This window comes from Prinia subflava, chromosome 8 (assembly GCF_021018805.1).
Source record: "Prinia subflava isolate CZ2003 ecotype Zambia chromosome 8, Cam_Psub_1.2, whole genome shotgun sequence".
Lineage (NCBI taxonomy): Eukaryota > Metazoa > Chordata > Aves > Passeriformes > Cisticolidae > Prinia > Prinia subflava.
This window is the reverse complement of record NC_086254.1, coordinates 13,868,110-13,884,384: the sequence shown is the minus strand read 5'-3', so window position 1 is coordinate 13,884,384 and position 16,275 is coordinate 13,868,110. Positions and strand designations below refer to the sequence as shown.

The 16,275-nt window shown below is 44.1% G+C and overlaps 1 protein-coding gene across 9 annotated transcripts in view; it reads left to right on the top strand.

Moving 5' to 3' along the window:
• The window catches only part of MYO9B (myosin IXB), a 42,022-nt gene that overhangs the window by 19,976 nt on the left and 5,771 nt on the right, over positions 1-16,275 (top strand). For 5 of the 9 annotated variants that reach the window (XM_063403196.1, XM_063403195.1, XM_063403200.1 and 2 more), the window contains exons 12-34: positions 1,493-1,614; positions 2,169-2,310; positions 2,544-2,739; positions 4,088-4,163; positions 4,562-4,651; positions 5,656-5,766; positions 6,800-6,839; positions 7,298-7,420; positions 7,846-7,926; positions 8,113-8,223; positions 8,718-8,840; positions 9,321-9,470; positions 9,583-9,749; positions 10,299-11,255; positions 11,766-11,832; positions 12,191-12,321; positions 12,956-13,113; positions 13,215-13,393; positions 13,871-13,969; positions 14,464-14,640; positions 15,096-15,137; positions 15,678-15,789; positions 15,917-15,987. In XM_063403196.1, the coding sequence (XP_063259266.1) occupies positions 1,493-1,614; positions 2,169-2,310; positions 2,544-2,739; positions 4,088-4,163; positions 4,562-4,651; positions 5,656-5,766; positions 6,800-6,839; positions 7,298-7,420; positions 7,846-7,926; positions 8,113-8,223; positions 8,718-8,840; positions 9,321-9,470; positions 9,583-9,749; positions 10,299-11,255; positions 11,766-11,832; positions 12,191-12,321; positions 12,956-13,113; positions 13,215-13,393; positions 13,871-13,969; positions 14,464-14,640; positions 15,096-15,137; positions 15,678-15,789; positions 15,917-15,987 (3,525 nt within the window). The remainder of the gene's footprint in view (positions 1-1,492; positions 1,615-2,168; positions 2,311-2,543; positions 2,740-4,087; positions 4,164-4,561; positions 4,652-5,655; positions 5,767-6,799; positions 6,840-7,297; positions 7,421-7,845; positions 7,927-8,112; positions 8,224-8,717; positions 8,841-9,320; positions 9,471-9,582; positions 9,750-10,298; positions 11,256-11,765; positions 11,833-12,190; positions 12,322-12,955; positions 13,114-13,214; positions 13,394-13,870; positions 13,970-14,463; positions 14,641-15,095; positions 15,138-15,677; positions 15,790-15,916; positions 15,988-16,275) is intronic. The other 4 variants (XM_063403197.1, XM_063403205.1, XM_063403198.1 and 1 more) reach the window with 3 other exon arrangements.

Genomic DNA, 16,275 nt, shown 5'->3' with positions numbered 1-16,275 from the left:
TAGTTGGGAAACAGCTTCTCTTATTTTTAATCAATCTGTAAGTATTTAATAACCAATCTTTGGTTATTAAATCTCCCACCCAACTGCATTTAGGGGACACAGCTGTGCTCTGATGCTGGCAGTGGCTCTGAGGTGTTTCTGGCATGTGTTAATTGATTTATTTGCACTGGTGGCATCTGACAGAGCTCTCTGAGCACTGCAGGAGCCAACAGATCCTGGTCCTTCACTGGGTTTTAGAGCTCCAGACTTGTTTCTTTTCTGCTTTGTGCTAAGTTTGGTTCTCAGGTCACTCTGCTGAAAGGAGTCATTCTCCAGTCTGTGGTGCTTTGTCAACAACTTGAGGCAAGCATTTTAGAGAAAATAAAATTACCAAACATCCAAACTTTGTGTGTAAACATGATGGTGAGGTCCCTGTTTTGTAACTCAGGACAGAATTGGCTATCCAGGCTGGCCAGAGTAAATAGTTACATTGTCTTCTTTTTTTTTTTCTAATGCCATTTTTCCAAATAAGCTTAATCCTTGAATGACCCATTTCCTGTATCTCTTGCAGCCTGAGGGCCCTCAGGGGGATCTCTATATCTTTTTAAAGAAAGACTTTTTTGTCTGTGGAAAATGGCATTTCAGTTCTGTAACACGGTGTGCACTGTGTTGGGCAGACTGAATTCCACCTACTTAAAAATGATGCATTTATCATCATCATCATCATTCAGAACATGAGAGGTGCTCTTTGTCCTTTGTTAAACATAAAACTTACTTAATTTTCTGTGTGATTTTTTTTTTTTTTACTTTATCCTTCTTGTGCTTTATTACCTTATCATTAGCTTTTTCCTGTGGGTACTTACAGCATGAAGAAAATCTGATATTTTGCTTCTGTATCTTAGTGGGAAGCTTGTCTTGTCAAGCATTTGAGGGATTGTCACTTCAGCAGAAGAGCTTCATTTTCTCTTGTCAAATGTTCTGAGCCTAAGCAATATCCATTGCTTCCTTAGGGAAGTTCTGGTGCTGATGTTGTGTAGGCCTTACTGCCAGTTTGAGACTTCTCTTATTTCCTCTGACGATGCAATATGAAAATTCTGGAACTCGATATTTAACTGTTCTCATTTCCCATAATACAAAAATTATAGAAGAGAAAACAGACTTGAACTCCTCCATGTGTGCCCAGTTTTCTGGAGTGCTGTGGATGTGATGTCTGACTGCAGGGCCGTGGGCTGCAGGGAAGGCAGAGCACAGCACAACATTCCTTTCACAGCTTTGCTTTTGAAATAGTTTTACCCCAAACAGACCCTGCTGAGTGACGTGCTTGAGGACCTTTGATCTGTGCCTCTATGTCTGTTCTTCTGATTTATAAATTCTCTTTATTTTTGTCTCTGTTGCCTGAACTAACAAACTGCACTTGCTGTAGATGTCCAAGGCTGTGGTTTAAGCACTCAGACCACAGGACATCAAAGGTCAGGGCACTGTACTGATAAGGGAATTTTCTTGAGCTCCACAGGAGGAATATAAGAGTGAAGGCATCACTTGGCACAATATTGACTATACTGATAATGTGGCCTGCATTCACCTAATCAGCAAGAAACCCACTGGCCTCTTCTATCTTCTGGATGAAGAAAGCAAGTAAGCAACAAACATCTTCTGAAAAAACATGTGTGGCAGGGGGGAGGGAAAGTCTGTGACAGGGAACAGAAATACAGCCCTTGACAAAGAACAGGAATATTGTGGGAAGGAAGGGATTATTTATGATTTACACTGGAGCTTGCTTCCAATGACTCCAGTATGGTGGTAATATACATTAATGCTAAAATTGAAATTTGGCTTATGCAAACTTAGGAACTTCCATGTTTGTGGCTTGCCATGGAACTGCAATTTGAGTAAAATGCGTGTCTGTAAGTCTTTGGAGCATTAAGTAGCAAGTGTGGTAAATAGTTAATGTGGTGCTAACTAAAGTTGGCTGGTGAAGCAGAAGGAAACACTGACGTACACTTGAAACCTCAGAATATTCTGTGTGTGGAGCTGCTTGGTTTGGGTCCAGAAATTGAGCCCACCTTTAAAATTCAAAGCAGGTGGACAATTAATACTTTCCACAAGGATCAATAAGTGTTCATTCTGTCACCCTAATAAATATACCTGTATCTGAGAAATAGCTGACCTCTTCTGTCTTGTATCCCCAGTTTTCCACATGCCACCAACCAAACTCTACTGGCAAAATTCAAACAGCAGCATGAGGAGAACAAGTTTTTTGTCGGAACCCCAGTGATGGAACCTGCTTTTATCATTCGCCACTTTGCTGGCAAAGTGAAATACCAGATCAAAGTACGTGGTAGATCTGATGGGCACAAAAAACAATATTCCTTGCCTTTCTGGGAGTTTACTGTCAGGATGTAGAAAATTTGGTGGGAATGGGCTGGATCAGAAGGGTTCTCAGAGGTACTTTGGGTTTGGTTTTTGGGTGGTGGTGTAGACAGGAAGGTAACCCTCACTATTATTCTGAATGAACAAAACGGAGCTTTTGCGAGACATTGTGGTTCCACCCGCCTGTTTTTCAGGATTTCAGGGAGAAGAACATGGATTACATGAGACCGGACATCGTGGCCCTGCTGCGCAGCAGCGACAGCGCCTTCGTGCGGGAGCTGATCGGGATGGACCCGGTGGCCGTGTTCCGCTGGGCCGTGCTGCGCGCAGCCATCCGCGCCATGGCCGTGTTCGCACAGGCCGGCCGAGAGAGGGCGCAGAAAACCGCAGGTGCGGCCGGGGAAGGGCAGGTGGGGCCGGGGAAGGGCAGGGATGGAGGAGAGAACGGCAGGTAGGGCTGGGCAGCGACAGGGGTGGAGGGGGAAACGGGAAACGGGAGGGATGGAGCAAGGAATGACAGGGGTGGGGCTGGGGAATGGCAGGGATGGAGCAGGGAAGGGCAGGGATGGAGCTGGAGCAGGGAAGGGATGGAGCTGGAGCAGGGAAGGGCAGGGATGGAGCAGGGAAGGGCAGGGATGGAGCAAGGAATGGGAGACAGGAGAGATGGAGCAGGGATGGGCAGGGATGGAGCGGGAGCAGGGAAGGGCAGGGATGGAGCAGGGAAGGGCAGGGGTGGGGCTGGGGAAGGGCAGGGATGGAGCAGGGAAGGGCAGGGATGGAGCAGAAACGGAGCAGGAACGGGAAACGGGAGGGATGGAGCAGGGAATGGGAGGGATGGAGCAGGGAAGGGCAGGGATAGAGCAGGGAAGGGCAGAGATGGGACTGGGGAATAGCAAGGATGGAGCGGAACAGGGAAGGGCAGGGATGGATCAGGGAAGGGCAGGGATGTGGGGCTGGGGAAGGGCAGGGATGGAGCAGGGAAGGGCAGGGGTGGGGCTGGGGAAGGGCAGGGATGGAGTGGGGAATGGCAGGGATGGAGCAGCAGATGGGAGGTGGGGCACAGGAAAGTGCTGATAGAGCTGGGAAAGTGCAGGTAGGGCACAGGAAACAGCAGGTAAGGCATGGGTAAGTGCATGTACAGGATGGGAAATGGCAGGTAGGGCTCAGAAAACTGCAGGTAAGGCTCGGAAAGTGCAGGTATGCCTGGGAGATGGCACAGAAAAACTGGTCTGAAAATGGTTAATACTCTACTATTGCTCTGCTGGCAGAATGAGTTTGTGGCAAAACCAGACACCATCTTTGCTGCTAAAGGCAAACTGAGTGTGGAAATGGTTTAATATTCACACATGGAGGTTGTCACTGTTCTTACCTAAGGTCATTCTGCTTTCCCCTTCCAGTCAGTGCAGCATTTCCTGCAGGCTGGGACAGGCTTGAAGGCCCATTTGTGAAAGTTGGGGGTGATAGTTCTGGTGTTCTCATCTTATCACTAGTTTTGATCTTCTTAGACCTCTGTGAAGTATCAAATGAGTATTCAGGATTAACTGCTAAATTTGAGCAGCTGCAACTTCCTTTCTAAGTAGAAGTGAGTTTGAGCAGCAAACTGTAACTTGATAAAGGACTGGATAAAATCTCCAGGTCCTTGGATAGATACTTCGCTTGCTAAAGTTGGTGGTTGTTTGGGGTTTTTTGCCTGCTCATATCTTTGTCCAAATGCAATCTTTTGGTGATTTCCTAACAGGAGTGGTACGTCAAGGACCCAGAGTTCCCCTTGGAGAACTCCAGAGATCAAATACGCCCGTAGAAAAAGTTTATCGGTGAGAAACACGTCCTTAACCCCTACAGGGAACAGCTGAATTGCTGAGTTGGATTTTCATACATCAAATCTCAACTAGATCTTTCCACGAGGAAAGCAAGTTTTATTTCTTCTGTCTTGTTTTCTTTGGCCTTTTTAATACCATCAAAACAACATTCTAGCTTATTTTATGTAAGAGCCAATGGCACAACATGTTGGGGACAGCCTCAGTCCCATTTAGCACTGGGTTTTTGAGTTCTCTGTGGTTGGTGTGTGCAGCTTTTAGCATTTTGTGCTCCTCTGCAGCCAGTCTGGGTCACTGAAGGGGGCAGAGGCAGGGCCTGTCTTACAGAACTGTATCTCTATAGGGAGATTTGCCTTTCCATGGATATTTAGGCTTTGTACATGTTCCTTTTGCAGCCACTCAGTGCTCGATTTCTCATTTGATTGTTCTGAGGATTTCGATATAAATGCTTTTCAAGACATCATTTCTTTTTGTGAGAACAAGAAGTAAGTAGCAAAAGGCCTGAACTGCCAGGCCAGGGAGGCACATTTCCAGGACACAGTGACTTTCTCAGTGTGTTCTGGGTGACATTTAAAGTAGTGACTTCATGCTGATTCCTAATTACTGCATCCTGGACAACCTCTGTCACTTGGGGAAACAAAGAACTAAATATCCAATTTGGGTGAAAGGATTGGTCACAGATCACCAGATCTGTTTCCTTGGGCTATCTTAAATCTTGATATTCAAAAAAGTTCAGGGAAGCAGCAACCCTGTGGATTAGTGTTGCTGCCTCTGTGAACAACTCAGAATGGGGAGAGCATCTAAGAGTCAGAAGTGATTCTTACACTTCTGTTATTTTGGTTTGTGCCTCTCTGGAGAGTAAAGAAGGTAAGCTCTATGCCAGGACACAGCACTTCACAAGCACAGTGCATGCTTGAAGAATGAATGCCACGAATGAGGGACCATCCCAGGCTTACTCTGAAAAGCTAAACGTGAATAAGTTTGAAATGGAAATAAAACCCAAAATTTCTTCAACTCTAACAACTTGTTTATAACTTACGTTTCTGATGTAAGTCTGTTTAAGTAGCCTCATTTTAGTAGTCAAATCTCTCTGTAAAAATGTTTACTATTGATTGTAAAGAAGCTTATATCCACCTGAAAAGGTTTCTTGCCTTAATCAGGAGGGTTCCCTGCCTGTTAAGTGCATCTTGCTAAATTTCCCTCCATTTTCTGAATTGATGGCTCAAGAATCTACATTAAAAGGTAGAATCAGAGAGTAAGTTGAGTATGAGACCCTGACAATTAAATTTTAGAGCACTGATAGAGTAGAAAATGCTGACTTGTCATCAAAATCATTCATGTTTAGGAAAAAGTAGCCTGGGATTGACCTGCAACATTTTGGAGCACACTCGGTGATGGAACCTTTTGGGGTTTTAACTCCTTTTTTCCCCCCTCTCTCATGGCTGTGTATCTCTGTTTGCCACCTGTGTGTTGCTGTGGATCATTTTAGAGACATGCATGAACAAATCATCGCCAGTATTAAAGGACTGCCCTGGCAGGGTGATGATCCCTGTGAGCTGCTTCGGTCCCTCAGTCAGCTTCAACACCGCTCCCACCTCCTGTGAGTGCTCTGGGGATTGCTTTGAAAGTGCAACAAGAACCAAGCAGTTACTCCAGTCTCCAAAAATGATGCTTGTCCCAAATTTGTCCTTTGAAAAAGACTAAACAAGACAATTAAAAATAAAACACCCCTTCTGTAAATAGGCTGTAGAGAACACCTTGTTGCTTCATTGCATTAGCTGAAAGTTGAACCTGCCTCTCACGTGAGCTTGCTTTAAAAACCCCAAGTATGCAGTATGAGCTTGTTGTTGCAAAATATTCAATAGTGAGATCTCCCACAGGGTGTGAGAAATGTTTCCTGAAATTCAAGGTGCTGGTGCTGGATGTAATCCTGGGTTTAGAGTCTTTACATCTGCAGTTCTGTGCACGTGTAAGGAAATGAATCTGTGCTCTGCTGTATAATAAGTAAATATAGTAAATATCAGAGGAGGAAGCTGCCCTGTGTCACAGAGTTAATGTGCATAGAACCAGCAGGATGTGAACTGCAGCCTTCTTTCTGAGAGCTTCCATTTCTTTACCCTGTGTGTGTGGCTGAGGGCTGTGCCTGAGGTTTGTGTCCTGCTCAGACACTCCAGGGACAGCATTGTCCTCCTGGGAGCAGCTCTGAATCCACAGAGGTTCTGGTGCCAGCAGCTGTAACTTCTGAATGAAATATTTTTATTTGATAGTGCTTTTGTGTTAAAATGGGTTTAATGACCATACAGTTGCTAAAGAGAATAACTCACACTACATGTACAGCAATGCAGTTTTGAATAGCTTTATCTTCATAGCTAATTTTTCACTTTTGAAAGCTTCCAATATCTACAGAGTTTATTTAAGAAAAACAAAATTGTTCTTGTTGCAGAGCAGTTTGCATTTCTTGCATTGATCACTTGTGAGATGTGCATGAACACACCCTGGTGCTGTTGTGCTCATTTTCTTTTATCCTTCACCTTCCCTCATTTTTGCTCAAATTGCACCAGCTTACGGCTTGCTGAAATAATAAAAAACTAATATGTTTTTTTTTTCTTAAATGATCTTTAATATTTTAACAGGAAAAGTAGAGGTGTCAAGCAAAAGCAGATCATTCCCAAGGTAATCAAAAAATTTAGATTTCTCTTGGGTTTGGGCTTTTTGCGCTGTGAATTTCATTTTGATTATCAGAACTCACTTCAGAACTGTTTTATAGTGTAGGAAAGTTGTGTTATTTATCCTGACAAGCTAAAAAATAGGTGAAAGTTGCTTTAATAAGAATTGTTTCATTAGACAGATATGGAGATGCCATAAAATCAAGAAGTCACTTCTGAGTCAGGGAAGGCACACGTAGTGATGATGTGATTCCCCTTGTTCACCTTACCCTCTTGGGACGGGGCAGTGAAACAGTTTCACTCTTAAGCAACATTTTTGCCCAAAATAGAATTAACCATGAAATGTAACATGCCATTGAATGTGGAACTCTGGCTAGCTGGTTTCATTCTGACTCATTTCAGACAAAATATTTCCCTTTTGGTTGAAAGACTTGCACTTTGTTGATTATGAAATTTTTTTTGTAGAACTTGCTGGATTCCAAATCTCTGAAACTCATCATGAGCATGACCCTGCACGACCGGACTACAAAGTCCCTTTTGCACTTGCACAAGAAGAAGAAACCCCCCAGCATAAGTGCCCAGTTCCAGGTGGGTGACACAGCTCTAGGAACAGGCTCTCCTGGGCTGATCTAGGCTGGTCTTGTTTGGAAAACCAAGTGGGTTTTATTGTTGAAGGTTTTTTGAAACAAGGTTTATTATTTGATTAAAGTCAGAGTACATTTTGAGGTGCCATTTATGCCATGAAATGTGTCAGTTCTGTGTACTGCTCATCCTTGTATACAGATCTAGTGCTACTGTGAGACCATGTTCAAACTGCTTTGAATTCTCTTGAGAAAAGCTAAAAGCAAATACCAAATCCAGGGATGTGCTGAGCAATATGGGAGGATCTGTTTGGATTTTGTATAGCCATGAGACCTGAAACAACCTGATTCCTGAGGCAGAAGCTGTCCTGCTCAAACACCACTCAAAATGCTGACACCTGAAGAAAACCTTTTGTGACTGTCTCGTTTCAGACTTCACTGAACAAGTTGCTGGAGACACTGGGCAAAGCTGAGCCATTCTTCATCCGCTGCATCCGCTCCAATGCAGAGAAGGTGAGGCTGCCTCAGAGCTGAGCTGAGATCCAGGCCACGAGCCTTGGAATCTCTTTATTTCAGCTTGTTCACTGTCACTGTGTGCAGGTGAAAGGTAACCAAGGTGTGGAACGAGATCTGCTGTGCCTGTGGCAGCAGCTGGGCTCCTCAGGCTCTCAGTGGTTGTTCTCTGCTGATCTTTTGCAGAAGGAGATGCTCTTTGATGAGAGCTTGGTGCTGCAGCAGTTACGGTACACGGGCATGCTGGAAACTGTGCGGATCAGGAGGTCTGGCTACAGTGCCAAATACACATTCCAGGTATGGTAGGAACTGGATTGTGCCTTCAGGAACATCTGCACTCTTCAGAAAACATCTTGTGTGTCTCTTCACGTGAGGCTCGTGACCACTTGGCATGAGCTGTAAAAACGCACTCTGGTTTTAAGAGAGCCTGCATGGCAAAAAGTCGTAGTTAAACTGTTGTGAGTCATCTGCCAGTGAATTCTTCCTGGTTGTGTGAAGGAAAACACTGAGGGCAGTCAGTCAGTGCTGCACAGTGCTGTCTCCATGTGGGAATTAGTTTTCTGTCAAACGCTCTGTGGAGGTTTAGAGATCACATCCAGGGATCTTTCCTGTTAACAGGCTGAGTGTAGCCTGCATTTTACATGGAAATATAGCTCAGTTAGAAGTGAGAGGTAAGTATTTCAGATCCCTGTAGCTTAAGTGTCTTAAATAGATATCTATTTTAAAGCTAAAACTCTAAACTTGGGAGCTGCCTTCTAACTTGGGTCTCTTGCTGTCTCTGCTTTTTACAGGAATTCATCGACCAGTTTCAGGTGTTATTACCAAAAAATGCCAAAGCCTCCAAAGAAGACATTTGTGCTTATTTGAATAAACTAAAACTGAATGAAAACTACTATCAAATAGGGAAGACCAAGGTCTGTGAAACTTTCTGTAAGGCAGTAAGAAACGCTGCTGTACACTGCAAAATTTAGTGCAGTTCATTTACAAGTGTTACTCTTGTCTGCTTTTTGTAGCTAAATTGGCTATTTTAACTCCTGCACGTGGTGACACAGAGGTTGTACTTGACCCCTTGGTTTTGGTGCCAGCCTGGTTTCTTGACTACAGTGCAAATCCAGGTTACATAGATAGTTTGGGAAATCATTGCTATTGGCATTTATCAAACAGGTCAATGTTTGCATTTTAGAAGGGCTCTGTGATTTGACAGCTGTAAGAACAAGTGTAAGTTTTAAAATCTAAACTCTGAGATTTAAAAGGACTTTTATTTTTTGGGCAAGCTGTCAGTAAGGTTTGGTGCAGTGGTACCATTACCATATCTGTTATCTTACTATAACTCCAGTGGGGGCTGAAAGGCTCCTGTTATCTGCTTCTTGATGAACTTCTCTTTAACTGAACAGGTTTTTATGAAAGAGGCTGAACGACAGATACTACAGGATACACTACACAAAGAAGTGATCAGGAAAATCATCCTCCTTCAGAGCTGGCTCAGGATGGTTTTGGAAAGGAGACGCTTTCTCAAGATGCGGCAGGCAGCTGTAGTTTTACAGGTATCTTTGAGAATTGCCAACACACAAACAAACAAATAAACAAACCAACCCTGTGGTGTAACAATCCCCACCCTGAAGTGTCCCTGTCTCACCTGAGGCCCTCCCTGTGCAGGTGAGCTGGCGCTCCCGCTGTGTCAGGGTGGCCCTGCAGAGGAGCAGCGCTGCCGTGGAGATCCAGGCGGCCTGGAGGCGGCACCGGCAGCGGAAACGCTTCCTGCAGCTCCGCAGGAGAGTCTGTCTGCTGCAGGCCCTGGTCAGGGGGCACCTGCAGCGCAAGAGGTAAAGGGGAAGGAGCAATGTGGCATGAAAATGTCCATTTAATCACCTGGCTTCACCTGCCAGGCTCGGTTTGTGTTTGGGGTGACTTAGTAAACAGCTCGGTAAATTGGCTGAGGAAGCTGTGGCTGCCCCTGGAGCCCTGGAAGTGTCCCAAGGCCAGGTTGGGTGGGGTTTGGAACACCCTGGGATAGTGGAAGGTGCCCCATCCCCATGGCAGAGTGTGGGAGTGAGGTGATTTTTAAGGTCTCTGCAAGCCAAACCATTCTGGGATTGTGTGAATTTTAAGGTAGTCACTGCCATGTGATATTTCAGTCAGTTCCAGTGGTCAGTGCAGTGTGGACACTGGCTAAGCTCAGGACTTGAGCTTTGTTCAGCTGAGCTGCACTGGTGCTGCCAGTCCTGACAAGCAGGCAGCTCCCAGCAGTCTCCCTGGGACTGTAGGTGTAATTTGGGTCTGTGTTGCTATTTGGGCTGCATTTAAGCAGTTGGTGGTTTTTTTAACCCCTGGGCATTAAGGATTTGTGTTTTCATATCAAAAATTCTTAACAGATACCAGAAAATTGTTCTAGAAAGGCAGAAAGCTGAAGAAAAGCAAAGAGAAAAGCAGGAAGATGAAGACAAAGAGGATGATACGAGCAAGGACGAGCAGAGTGAACCAGCAACAGATGAGCTGCCTGTGCAACACGAATCAGAGCCAGATCAAGCTGTTGAGGATGAAGATCAAGCTCAGAATGAACAAGCTGAAGACCTGAGCTCATCTGAGGCGGCCACGTTACCCCAGAAGCACACGGTGGAGGGCTCAGAGAAAGCAACCAACAGCCGGGAGAAGCGGGAGTCCCGTCGGCAGAGGGGGCTGCAACACAACGACTTGCAGAACAAGCATGTGCTCCTGTCCTTTGAGGGACCATCCGAGCTGTGCCACGAGGAGCAAACTGCTTCTCAAGAGGCCCTGGAAACTTCTCCAGAGCCAGAGAAGGAGCACAAATCCACAGCACAAGAAGATAATGTCCTTCAGGGGAGCAGTGAGGGAGAGAAAAGTCCAAGTGAAGAAAAAACTCCTTCAGACATTCCACCATCAATTGAGATAAAAGAAAGTGGTTCTGTTCCTGAGCACCCTCTTGAATCAGAAGCAGAGGACACAGCAGCTGACAGAACAAAAACACAAGGGAACCAAAATAACCAAATAAAAGGCAGCCAAAGTTTTACCTGCCCTGAAAGGCCAACAGATCTTGCACTGACTGTTCGTAACACTCTCTCTGCTTCTGAAAGCTTTCAGGGCCCTGCTGACTGCTGGGCAGAGAAAAACAGGAGGCAGAGGGCAGCCAAAGAGCTGGACAGCCCCACATCCTCTGCAATCCAGAGATACGTGGATGACCCAGAGAAGCTAAAGTACAAGAGGGAGAAGTGGAAAGGAAAGAGACGCTCTGATGCTGGCCAGAATGATGTGCTGAGCCAGTCTTTGGATGGAAGGATACGTGTGGATAAGTCTCCTCAGGATCAGCTAGAGTAAGGGCAGCTTCCTTTCTTTCACTTCACAGAAAACAGATATTTGTAATGTTCAAAAATCAATGGAGAGCTCCTGAGGCCATGTTATAGGAGCAAATAGAGTTGGGAACAACTCCTGCTTTCCTTGGCTCCCAGTCCTGCAGTGAATCTGTATGGGCAGAATGTTTTTAGAAGCTTACAAAAGATGCAAAGCCTGCCTGGTTGTATTAAAATGGAGACTCAGGGCATTAGTTGAAATCGTGTCTGGGGTTTATTTTCATGTGTCTTTCACCCACTGAAAACAAGGTTTTAGTGGCCTGCAGCTTGCAAGCATCATCCCTGTGATATGGCAGGAAATCTGATATTCCCATGCTTTTCCACTTCTCCTGTACATTTTGCATTTAAAAGTAAATTTCAAGGGCTGCTCAGGGTTCTGACTCAGATGTAGTGTGGATATGTGGGTTATTTAAAAGATGTGAAGAAGCCACAGACTTTATTAAAATATATATTCTGAAACTCATCTTACTACAGGAGGAAGGAGAGTTCAGCTTCTCTAAGTGACCTCTCAACACTGGCCCAGACTGTTGCCATGAGCCAGGTACTGATGCTATTGTGCATATTTATACTTAATTATCATTGTTTATAAATATTAAAGATTTGTGAATAATTGTCTATAGTGTGTTTCTGTGTTCCTTCAGGCTGATTTTTTTTGCTTGATACTCATGTGAAAACAATCATCAGAAAGTATTATACAGTAATTTAAAAACGTAATTTTTAATAAATGGATCCTTGATCAAAGCATTAAAATATACTTGGCTCTTGTATTAGGAAGCTAATATCTATCAGATAAAGTGTTTTGTCTTGATGAAGCAAACTTTACCATTCTTGCTTTTAAAACCATTTAAAGAATCTATGTCACTCAAAATGCAGTTTTTGACTCTTTCTCTCTCCTGTAGCAATCACCAGATCCAATTGAAGAAGAAAAAGGCAACAAGAAATACCCTGTGCAGAAGAAGCCCAGTGACCACTTCCCTACCTCAGACACGGCGGTTCCTGTGCAGCCAGCGAGTCAGCAAGGGGATGCCAAGTATGGCTTGTGTGTGTGACTGGCCTGTCTTTGAGAAAATGGAAAAAAAAAAGAGATTTTCCATTGGTACTTGAGTTGGGCACCTTGAGACTGTGATTGTGGAGAGGCACAAGTTGGCATCAGCTCCATGGGTGGCTGTGTTGCTGCTTCGTGTTGCTCTGAGCGTGATATCTGACCCTGCTGAGGAGCAGATTCTCTGCTTCTTGCATAACACTTTCTGTGAACTGGTTCTTTTTAAAATAAGAACCAACTTACAGCTGGGATTAAAGGTTCATGTAGTGTAATACAACACCAGGAGAAAAGCTGAAGAGCCCAGCAAGTGTGTAATGCTGCTTCCCTGGCCTGGCATTCTGCAGCCCAGGGATTTTCTGAGCCAGAAGTGATGTTTTGGATATGTGAGGTGGTGTCTGTGTGTGCTCAAGGTAGTGCTCTGATCTTGTAAATACCAGAAAGTCCAGGAGTGCTTTCACCCTGCCTTTCCTTTTTTTGTGCTGCTCAGTTTTTCTGCAGGCTGGGCCTTAAATGTTCCCCCTAGTTGTGAATCCTGTTGTGGGTTATTGTTAAGAGCCTGTTCTTGTGGCAGAGCCAGCTTCCATTACTAACGGGACAGACTTGTATCTGCTTTTGTATTCAGGTCTGCTTTCAAAAGCCCTTTGCGTCGACTTTTGGGGAAAAAGCCAGACAAGAAAATTGCTAAGGAGAGTTCTGATGTGATTGAGGAAGGAGACGGCCTCTCCCTCGTGTCTTGTGTCCTCTTTTCAGACACAGGAGGAACCCAGAAAGTTTCAGAAGGTGAGTGTGGTGATTTAACCCTCAGCGTCTTTTCTGTGAGGAAACAAAAGCTGCAGAATTCCCTCACGCTGCTTGAATGTACAAATGCATTTCCTTGGCAGGTTCTTCAGGGCAGCCAGGCCGCCCCCAGGCCGGGAAGGAGAGCAGCAAAGCAAAGAAGAACAGAACCATCAAGATCAGCAAGATCTCGAGCGTGTCCCAGAACTGGCGCGCGTCCATGGTCCGGGAGATCGCAAACGCCAACGAGCTGAAACACCTGGATGAGTTCCTCCTAAACAAGGTGAAAGGCTCCCAGCCATGAGAAAACTCAAGTCTTTGTTCATTGTTTGTGTAGAGTTTTAAAGCCTGCTGGTCTAGGTGCAAGTTTGTGTTACAATCTAGAGCAAAAGGGGATTGATTGGATGGTTAGACTGTGTTAAATCTGCATTAGGGCCCTTTTTATTCTTTTTTCCAAGTTGCTGAATGCATAATATTGCATTAAATATAATACAGGGCATTCATGTCAGTTCCTTGTTTACAAATGAGTGGGCAGTAAAACTTGTATTAAAAAAAAAAGCAAGAGTTGTAAGTAAAGAAAGAATTCTCTAAAGCCCAACTACCCGACTCTCCTGTTTTTTATCATCAGCACGGTGCACTAAAAAAACATTGTTTTAAATAATTGGAATAGTCACAAATGACTAAGCCCAGCCACTGAAGCCTAACTCCGTTCTCATGTTCTTTTTTTAACAAAATCTGACGCAGATATATTTTTTTCTAGATCAATGACTTGCGCTCCCAGAAGTCTGCTGTTGAATGTTTGTTCTTTGAAGCCACAGAGAAGTTCAGAGGAAACATCAAGACCATGTACTCTGCTCCTGTAAGTAGTAAGTCTCAACACAGGGAAGTTGGCAGGCAATAAATGAACTGAGTGTGCAGGTTAAAGGCTTGGCCTGCAGCTCTTCAACAAAGCAATTCTCAGCATAGAATTCAGAGCTGAATGTTAGACTCATTTTGCAGTTCTGCTGTAATCTCAAGCAGCCTGCTTTGTTTTCCTTTTCTCATTCACTCAGCCATAAATTTATTTTTAGCAATGGATGGATTTTGCTGTCTTCAGCCTCTTAATGTGTTTAAACACCAAAGAGAGGAGCCAACAGCTTTTCCAATATTCTTCTGACACTGCTTTGTGTCAGCCAAGTGCTGTTGGACAGTGCAGGAGGGAAGTATGTTAACTTGTTTCTGTCATGGGCTGTTATCTTTGACTTTGATCATGGCTGTGCTTTTCCACCTCTGAACTTATTAAGTACATGAAAATATGAAACTGTCTCAATAGTATCAAAAAGGAATGTCTGACAAGTATTTTTCCTTCTTTAGAATGGACAAATCCATGTTGGCTATAAAGATCTGGTGGAAAATTACCAGCTCCTAGTTACAAACCTGGCCAAAAAAAGGGAAGAGAAAGAAGTCAAGCTGGTTTTGAATCTCTTTCTATCCCTTCTGGATGAATTCATCAGAGGATATACAAAGAAAGAGGAATCTGAGCAGCCCAAGGTATGAAAGTTATTCTGTTACTGGTTTATGGGATGGTGAGACACTGTTGCTCTCCTAAAATGAGGAACCTTTTCCATGGCTTTCTTTATTATTTGGGAAACACTTGCCATACACACATCACGTGTGTAACAAATTCTGATTAGTGATACACCTTTATGGAATTGTTACTTTTTAAACTTCATATTTAAAGAGTCTGAAAGTTTGCATTTTCTTTGGTGAAAACATGGGAGTTCTCTGGAGGTTTGAGAGATGGAGTTGCTTTGGCATCAGGCAGTGAGCTCAGCTGGTTTTTAGGATAGGGTGAGCTCAGACAACCCTCAAACCAAGCTGAAGCTGCAGGATAGTGTCTCGAATGTCTGGAGGTGAAGTAAAGTCTGGGAAATGCAATAGGGGAAGAAAAAGGACCAGAATGTCTGAATTTCATAGACTAAGGCCAGTTTTGTTTCCCACTGCAGCAAACTAAAGCCCAGAAGAAGAAACGGAAACAAGATCGTGCAGTAAGTGCTTTCTTCTTGCTGTAATCCAAGCCCTCAGGTGCACTCACAGAACTCAAACACCCTTTGAAGAGCTTGATTTTGTACTGACATTCTGGTTTGTTTTGCATGCTCACTCACTTTTACCTCCTTTGTGAAGATGTGACAATATAAAACTGGTTTTCACAAAGTAGAGATCTTGCTTTTGCAGTGATAGGTGGTGCTCAAGCATTTTCTTGCTTGTCCATAGCTTCTTTTAGAGTCTAAAGGCTTTCTCAAGCATGGGCTGTTTAAAAGAAAACAACTACTAACTGTTAATAACAAAATTATAGTTCTTGTATTGTACTGATGAACTTTAAGGCAGCAAAGTCAATTATGAATTGTTCCAGCAAACTTAACTGCATTAAGATAGGGTGAAATTTGGTTTCAGGGTGAAAGCTTTCGGCTGTAATTATAAAATAAAAGGTGAAAAGCTGATATAGGGTAGATGGTTTTATTAATAATAATGATAATAATTTTTTAAAGGGAAAAAGAGTTCACTGGTTGCTTGCTGTCTCTCACCAGATTGAAGAGCACAATGGCCACGTGTTCACAAACTACCAAGTGAGCATCCGGCAGTCGTGTGAGCACTGCTGCTCCTACATCTGGCCCATGGAGAAGGCCTGTCTGTGCAGTGGTGAGTGAACACACCCAGGTGTGCAGGCTGCTTGTAAGGCAGGCTGCTACAGCAGGGCCTTGGTAATTCAGGATGAGAAGTGTTTCAGTGGGATTTGGATGCTTGTAACAATTGCTCCTTTCTCTAGTTTGCAAGCTGACTTGTCACAAGAAGTGCATGTCCAAAATCCAGAGCAGCTGTACCTCCTGTGGGAAAAAGGTAAGGGCTGTGGATCTGGGATGGGGTTCTGTGGTAGCAGAAGTGGTGCATGCAAAATGCTGCCTTTATTTCTCAGTAAATGAACAGTGAATGTGCAGGCACTGAATAAAAAATGCTTAAACAGTTCTCTTCTCTGTCTGTAGTCAGAGAGGGACCCTGCACTTGCAGAAACAGAGCATTCTTCTAGGAGGTGATGCTTGAGCTAATTTAGGAACCCTTCTCACAGAGTGTGTGCAGTGTTGGCCAAACTGATAAAGAAACCCTGCAGTGTGAACCATAAAGGCTTTT